The sequence below is a fragment of the Mytilus edulis genome, chromosome 3, assembly GCF_963676685.1.
Source record: "Mytilus edulis chromosome 3, xbMytEdul2.2, whole genome shotgun sequence".
In the NCBI taxonomy this organism is placed as follows: domain Eukaryota; kingdom Metazoa; phylum Mollusca; class Bivalvia; order Mytilida; family Mytilidae; genus Mytilus; species Mytilus edulis.
Window position 1 is genome coordinate 61843859 of NC_092346.1, and position 8501 is coordinate 61852359.

Here is an 8501-nt window from a genome sequence, read left to right on the forward strand (position 1 = left end):
GCCATTATTTACCCACAAAACAAATGTGATCTTTATGTTCAATAACACGGTATTTTCTTACTTTTCAACTTGGTAGGATTTTCTTAACTATATATGCATGCCCATGCATTTATTGAACACAATAATGTTTTACATTGGATTATTTAACATTTTCCCTATACATATTAAAGAACAAATAGGGGTTCATATTAACTTGATGGTTTATCGTTTCTCTTGTCGTTTTTGTATATTATGAACTGTTAAAATAACACTCGGATGACAAAACAGAGATCATGTGTCCATCCTTCGCTTGTTGCGACAGTTATGCATGTGTCAGTATTGCATAATTGACAACCCTTGTTGTCCACCTTGATGGCTACATGAAATATGGTTACATGCATCAATGGGTGTAGAAAATAATGGGTATATAACCCAGGCAAAAATCTTTATTGGACAGTACATCTCAACTCTCCACCAAAGTAAGTACACTGTAATAACAAGGTTGACGGGTTTTTTTTAAAACACAATTTTTTTCTTCGATTTTTTTTGTTATTCTAAAGTTGTCCATACACATGGTCATGTTATTATAAATACTATTGATAGACAGTAATTTATCTCGGCTTTCCTTCAAAAATTTTCAGACAAGAATCAAAAACAAAATTGTTCCATATGTGAATGTAAAATATATTTTTCCAATTACTTTATTGATTCTTAAAAGTTGAATATTCGTTTTATACGATAAAATCATAATTCTGAAATCAAATATGAAACAAAAAAACGCGACTTCAGGCTAAAACAATACACATACAATTTCAAAGATAGGTATATTTCTTTACATATCTGACGGAAAGTATTCAGTTATAAGGCTTTTACTGATCATATATGTAGTATTTTCATGTCTACCTCTGCTAGCTTTGTTCTATTATCAAACAAAACAAAATTACCGCTAACAATATCAAATATGATATTCATCGTACACGATAAATAATTTTAAGTAAATCTAAAATTTTGCAGAACTATTTTTATCAAGTCAGATAATTTTCTTTTAAATTATGAAAGAATAAAATAACAAAAACACCGAACACCATGGCAAATTTAAAACGGGAAGTACCTTATCTAATGGCAAACACATCAAACGAATGAAAATCAACTAAAATATTCCTGACTTTGAACACACGTACGCAAGGATTATTTTCATTCTGTTGAAGAAAACGTTGTAAATCTTGCAAACTGATTAAGATAAAGATTCCGTATCACTTCTTCGATAAGGGACTGTTTTCCAATCAGATAGTCTTGCTGCTGTCTTAAATTGTGACCATTTTTAATTGAAATTTACGATGTACAATCTAAGGAAAAAAAATACATTTTTTGTAAATGTTATCGAGACAGTACGATCAAATGAAGACAAATTCGTGTTAAATATGTCAACTTTTAAATGGCTCCGAAAGTCAGCAACTAGAAGATAAAACAATGAGTATATACATTTAAAAGTCTGTTATTATTGTCGAATTCCCTTCGGAAAAATTAAACGAAAAGCTGAATAAGAAATAAAATTAAATACATAATAATGATAAACTAGCAACATTAAAAAAAAAATAAAAAAAATAACAAAATTTAATAATTTTGATATAACTTAATCAAGCATTGGACAAACAGAACACATTATAACATTTGTCTATTTATATTTTCAGAACACTCACCATGCTTAGATTCGTCGCTCTTGCTCTCTGTGCCTCAATGGCCTTCGGTTTCGGATATGGAGGTGGATATGGCGGTGATTTTGACGGTGGATATGGTGGTGGATATGGCGGCGGTATCCAAATCGGTGGATACGGTATCGGAGGTGGACAAGGATTCGGAAAAGGATACGGTGGACAAGGATACGGTATCGGAGGTGGTCAAGGATGGGGTAAAGGATACGGTGGACAAGGATACGGTATCGGAGGTGGTCAAGGATGGGGTAAAGGATACGGTGGACAAGGATACGGTATCGGAGGTGGTCAAGGATTCGGAAAAGGATACGGTGGGCAAGGATACGGTATCGGAGGTGGACAAGGATACGGTATCGGAGGTGGACAAGGATACGGTATCGGAGGTGGATACGGACACGGTATCGGAGGTGGATTCGGTGGTATCAGCATTGGAAAAGGAAAATATGGTTAGTATGCGTTGCCTTTACACGTATATCAATAACTAATTGATTTCCATTAACTTGTTAGAGCTTTTTCAGTAATATGATTAGTATTTTATTTATACAGGTCAGTAAAAAAAATAGAATTTAAATATAAAAAAACCATTTAAAACACATTTTTTGGTTAACTTTAAGCAGGTTCCTTTGGAAAGCAACCTATAATTGAATGTTGGAAAAACTCAGGAACAATATAACTTTCACGTGTTTTTACTGTATATATCTTAACGCATATTATTTTATTTTTCAGCTCAGTATTGAGGAACCCAGTTTTCAGAACCAACCAAAGTGCCAATAAAAATAAATAAATCATCCGATACTTAATCAGTTTTCTTGTCTTTTTCAAACAAAAGGTAACTTCAGTCACAATTTTCTAGTTACATATGGTGTTTTTTTAATTGATATCGAATTATAATTTTTTCCTGTTTTGGATTTGCTAACCCTTGCCCACATGAGAATCTTCCCGTTTTTGTGGGGTTCGTGTTCTTTAGATCTACAGTTTTCTCTGTAGAATTTTGTAGTGTGTCGTTTAATTATTTTTCGTATTTTGCCATGGTTTAGTACGGAGCCCCACTAAGTACATGCAAAGAAAAAAATATATTGTGCGCACAAAACAATGTCCATAACCTCCGTAGTTTAGTCTGTTTATAATTTTATATTTTGTAGATTTATGAATTCCAATATCAACTCCAAATAATGTTTTGATACACGTTGTCCTATATCGGGGCGGGGGGGGGGGGGGGGATTTCACTAGTATATTACGCTGTAAACTTTAGCTATGTAAAACTCTTTCCATTGTTACACAAAAGTCTTTCGCATCCCGCTTATATGTTTAACCCCGAAACATTCAGGGGGCCTGTTATAACTGAGTATACGTTATGGGCTTTGCTCATTGTTGAAGGCCTTACGGTGACTCATTGCCAATCATACCACATCTTTTTTTTTATATATTTCGAGCACTTTCAATTTATGTTAATAAATGATAAGACTATAATTTACCGACAAAACAGGTGTTTTGTACTCATTAAAGCGCACGGGAAATCGGTACTGCATATTAAAAAGATAACACTACTGAAAAGAAAAATCACAAAAAAAAGCGAACGCCGAGGAAAACTCAAAACGGAAAGTCTCTAATCAAATGGCAAAATCAAAAGCTCGAACATATATCAAACAAATGGACAACAACTGTCATATTCCTGACTAGGTACATGCATTTTCTTATTTAGAAGATGGTACTGGATTAAACATTGTTTTGAAGCTAGCCAAACCTCTCACTTGTACGACAGTCGCATAAAATTCCATTGTATTGACAACGATGTGTGAACAAACCAAACATAATAGTTAAAATTTCAAAAATTAACGAAAAGCAGTTATAATCTTAATCACTATATAATCAAACAAATGTGTAACAAAAAGGAATATAGACAGAGCACATTAGTAAAGATGAAAGACTTGAATAAAAGAATTTACCATAGCACAATATTACTATGACGGGATGTATAAGTACAGAACCACGTCATATGTAACATAGAAACATAAAAAGGGCATATAGACAAATCACATTAGCAAAAAATTCAAACGAAGAATTCAAAAATTCACCATAGCAAAATAACCCAAATGACGGGATGTATAAGTACAGAGCCACGTCAAATGTACAGTACCAAAAAACAAGTAATATTCATAAAGACAAATATAAGAATAGTATTATAAACACGTTATTAAAGTGACCTATATTTGTTAAATTCAATATCATTTTGTCTCTTGCGAAGAGTTGTCTCATTGACAATAGTACCACATCTTATTTTTATAGTTCACAAGGTAACATTCCACAGGAAGACATGTCATATATTTATATATATTCCCAGTCGATCAGCTATTGTTCTTACTCCTATTTAAATATGCTGTGTGGTTAGCAGAGAAATACAAATTTTCAAATCTTTGGTGTGACCAGGCTTGTGATGGAATCCACCTCCCACACTACAGAAAAAACATATGTGTACGGTATATTTGTTGTTGAAGACCATGTGATGATCACAACCGGAGTATTTTAGTCTTTTTGTTGCATTGGGTTACTGCCTATAATTGACAATCTTGTTCTAGTATATTACATTGATTGCATCTTATCTGATTCTGGACTATAAGTTGAGATGTACATCGACACTGAACAGCAAGAAATGTCTAATATATGGATATAAGAAGATATGTTGTGGGTGCCAAATAAGACAACTCTCCATCCAAGTAACAATTTATAAAAGTAAACCATTAAAGTTCAAAGTAAGGTCTTCAACACGGAGCCTTGGCTCACACCGAACAACAAGTTACAAAGGGTAGTTTGTTTAACTGATGTGTACTTAAATATCAATATCATGTTTTAAATATTCTGTATAAAAGTTCAGGTTGTGAATCTTTAACCTTCCAACTACAATGTATGTATAGTATAATTAATCAAATTAACTATTATCAGTATATACTTTTATTGTTAAAATATTTTTAGAGTCTCCTAAAGTTGTTTTATTTTCGGCAAACAACACTGGACTTAAATCTCTGGTCTCAGTAGCCACCTCCTGCAATGAAAAGAATATATGTTATTAATTTCCACAAGTAACATAAGGACACAATTTCCCAACTAAAACGGGTCACAATCGATTTACCATATACATTTGAATTTTTACGCAATTTGAATATGCAATGTTAATACATGTATGACATGAAACTGGTGTACAAAAAGGAAATTATAAAATACACAAGCCAATTGTGCACACCTCTAATATAGTGAAAGGGGTGGGGTTGCATTTCATCAATCATGATATATGTATACGATATTGTTTTCTTTAGAATAAAGGTTCCTTATAACGATGGTATACTATAATTTAAAGTAAATAAATTCATCATAGATACCAGGATTCAAATTTTGTACGCCAGGCGTGAGATAGTGTAAATTATAGATCTGAGAAATTAACGGTTTGTTTTACCTATTTTCCCTTTCCCTGACACAAATCCACTTCCGTATCCGATACTGTTTCCATATCCATATCCGCCATTGTATCCACCGTTTCCATATCCTCCATATCCCTTTTCGTATCCACCATGACCCCCGTATCCTCCATATCCCTTTCCGTATCCGCCATAACCACCAAATCCTCCGTATCCGTAACCACCGTATCCGCCGAAACCACCATATCCTTTTCCGTATCCATCGTTTATCCCTCCTCCGTATCCTTTACCGTACCCGTCATATCCATATCCTTTACCATATCCGTCATATCCATCATAAATGATTTTACTGTAACCTCCGTGACCCCCAAATCCTGGTCCGTATCCACCATAACCTTTGTCGTAGAATGCGCAGGCCATTGCGACACATACACTCAACAGGATAAGTTTCAACATACTGGATTTCTGAAAATTATAGATAAAGAAAAATGTATAATGACTTTCGAGTTTCATCCTACATTATCTGCCTTATCACTTCTTCTACATGCAATGTAACAGAGTTATATAATACCAATAATAATTGATTTTCAACAAAAGATTTATGATTTTAAAATCCCAAAGACTAGAAACATTAAAATATAACTAAAACAAACACTTACGAGGTTCATGACTTGTGATGAGGAAAATTCAATGAACATGTTGCGGATTAAACTGATTATTATGCACCTAACATTCACCCTTTTAATAAAGGTGTAATATCACCATAGAATTTCCCCTATTAGTCTTTGTTAAATTTGCACTTTTAAAAAAAATGTGCAGAATTTATCTTTGTTTCAAATTAAGAAATACTTGGCATGAGTAAAGTATTATCCTGTCCAGTACTACAGAAAAAAATTCACATAACATTTCATTGCATATAAGAAAATAACCATCACTGGAAGTTAACCAATCAAATTTCTCCCCTTATTTAACCTATGTACAAGATTTAGGAACCATGTAACCTCAATTACAAAATAGTCTATAGAAACCCCAAATAAAACAATAATGGTGCTTTGAAATACCTAAGACATAAAATTATGTTTATGACGCAGAAATATTTTACTGCAATAAAATGCAGTATGAATTACCTAATTCTGTCAAATTCAAGGGAACATTTTTTTTACCTATTTTCGTATACAACCGGATGTGACGTACCAATACCCAAAAAATAGTGCACACGAATTTTTGTAGCTACTAGAAGCAATTGAAAAGTCAAGGTTTTTAAACTAAGTATAAAATATCAAATTATCGTCTGTCGTATACAAAAGTAGTATTCTTGAATTAACTAGCGAACTTTCAAAAATGACCGCAATTTCACAATTCAATGTGGTATTTATCACTGAATTTTCGACAACTGATGACAATGCATGATGATTAGAAGTGAAGTTTGAACAGGATAATAATAATAACAATTTATATATAATGTTTGTACAGTTAAGAAAATACACTAACATTAATTTGTAGGAACAATAGAAACTGAAAGAAAATCTAGACTCGTAGAAAGAACAAAATTAATAATTTCAAATCATTAACGATGCATTTTTTACTTTTGCCTTATACAGTCCTGGAATGGTTCAAAATGCTTTTGGTTTGCAGGTAGATTAGCTTTGCTTGAATTTTTAGTTACGTGCTTCAGTTTTTTGCATGTTTAGATATGTAGTTAGTAATGCTTTGCATGTATTTCAATATGATTGTGCTGTTTCTCTGCATACGAAATAATTCGCTGTTTAAATATCTTATCTGCATTTTCTGTGTTTTAATTTTGTATTGTTATATATGTGAACAGTATTAAGATAAAACTTTCGTATTCAAAATACGATGGCCATAATTTTTGACCAAATAATACTGATTTTTTAACCGGAAACATCTGTGTGTTAAATTAGAATAAATTTATTTTGATGTAAAAGAATAGTCTTATTTTGGTGCTTTCTAGGACGAACCAATTGTTTAACAATATGAAAAGAAAACTATCGAACTATTTTATCATGACAGCGTAATAATATGAAGAAAAAAACAATGGCTTTGTCAACTAATAGATATATGAACTTACTTGATGTCAGGTCAACAACACTGATACCCTATGTGGGGGTACAGTAACTATATATACCCAAAATTTTAGTGGTCATTACAAACATCCATCTATCAAAATATCCTTATGTGCATGTATTTTATTACTTACATCATTGACCACAAAGATTTTAATCTATATCTATAATAATTACATGATTTTATGTCGATTATTGGACAATTAAATATGATGGATCTGACTGCTTTTAATTGACAATTTGTTTACCTTACATTTCCATTCATATCAACAATTATTAAGCATGATACAATTTTGAACAATATTAAAATTTTCAACATTTGTAGCTTTCGAGTATATCGAGGGAACTTTCAACACGTTAAAAAAAACCCGAAAGGATCAAAGTACTTTTTAAAAGTTTAGTAATGCAGATGAACAAATGTCAAATAGATCAAAATATCATGGACACGATAACAAAATTCATTGTATTGCAATGGGCTTCGGAAAAGCAGAACACGATAGCGAAATACTTGTTTTAAATAATAATCGATAACACAAATCTTATTGTTCCTGCAGGAATGATACTATGGTGGTACAAGATTTTACTGTTTTTTGTTTAACAATAATAAAATGAGTAGGTCGTCTCAAATATTTCCCAAATATGACAAACCCTTTATTTGAATAAAATGTTGATATCCGTTTACATGATTTAGGTCAATTCAAAATTACCTTTCTGACCTTATTTCAAAAGATTTGATCTTTTTTGCATATTGTTCTATTTTCTTTTCCTAAACTTCTTTTATGTAGCTTCGAACATAGTTTATACTAACTTGTTTTTGTGACGTGTCCAGTTAATAGAAAAATCAATTAAAGAAAATGACGCAACGTCAGATATTGCTACCATTTAGTGTAACAGAAAAATGACGTTGAATTGGAAACTCGCTTTATTTTATTCTTCCTGCTTTCCTTTTTGGGTAAATGCAAAGTATAGCACACAAGTATAAATGCCGTGAGAATCCAATCAAATATGATTTTATAATTAACATAGGATATTCAATTTTACTGCTAGTAATTATGTGTTTTTGGAGGAATATTGCTGCATTATATATTCAACCCGAGTATGATTTTATTCAAGCAGTGACATACAATAGCTTATACTAATGATACAGAAGTTTTCTTACTTTTCAATTTGATCGTCTTATAGATCTGTATTTTTGTAATATGTGTGCATGATTTCGTTTTGTTGAAAGCAGGACATTTATATTTAGTGGAGGAAGGAAGACGCGAATGCAGTTCATGCCGTCCCTAGCATATTACGCTTGTGGCGACGTCAAATTA

General features: G+C 32.1%; 2 protein-coding genes across 4 annotated transcripts; one reads left to right on the forward strand and one right to left on the reverse strand.

Annotated features, from left to right (window-relative positions):
- Positions 1 to 340: 340 nt before the first annotated feature.
- On the forward strand, positions 341 to 2491 carry LOC139517037 (uncharacterized). 3 transcript variants are annotated; one of them, XM_071307627.1, is made up of 4 exons: positions 341 to 458; positions 1671 to 1927; positions 1961 to 2137; positions 2418 to 2491. In XM_071307627.1, the coding sequence occupies exons 2-4, from the start codon at positions 1681 to 1683 to the stop codon at positions 2426 to 2428; spliced, it is 435 nt and encodes a 144-aa protein (XP_071163728.1). In that variant the 5' UTR covers positions 341 to 458; positions 1671 to 1680; the 3' UTR covers positions 2429 to 2491. The 3 variants fall into 3 exon arrangements, with proteins under 3 accessions (XP_071163728.1, XP_071163730.1, XP_071163727.1); XM_071307629.1 differs by having other exon boundaries at positions 1671 to 1876; XM_071307626.1 differs by having other exon boundaries at positions 342 to 458; positions 1671 to 2137.
- A 2133-nt stretch (positions 2492 to 4624) lies between these two features.
- Positions 4625 to 7279, reverse strand: LOC139517040 (uncharacterized). The gene is made up of 3 exons (XM_071307634.1): positions 7191 to 7279; positions 5140 to 5566; positions 4625 to 4731 (listed from the first exon to the last, which is right to left on the reverse strand). Exons 2-3 carry the CDS (start codon positions 5555 to 5557, stop codon positions 4718 to 4720), a joined length of 432 nt encoding a protein of 143 aa, XP_071163735.1. The 5' UTR covers positions 5558 to 5566; positions 7191 to 7279; the 3' UTR covers positions 4625 to 4717.
- Positions 7280 to 8501: the final 1222 nt, after the last annotated feature.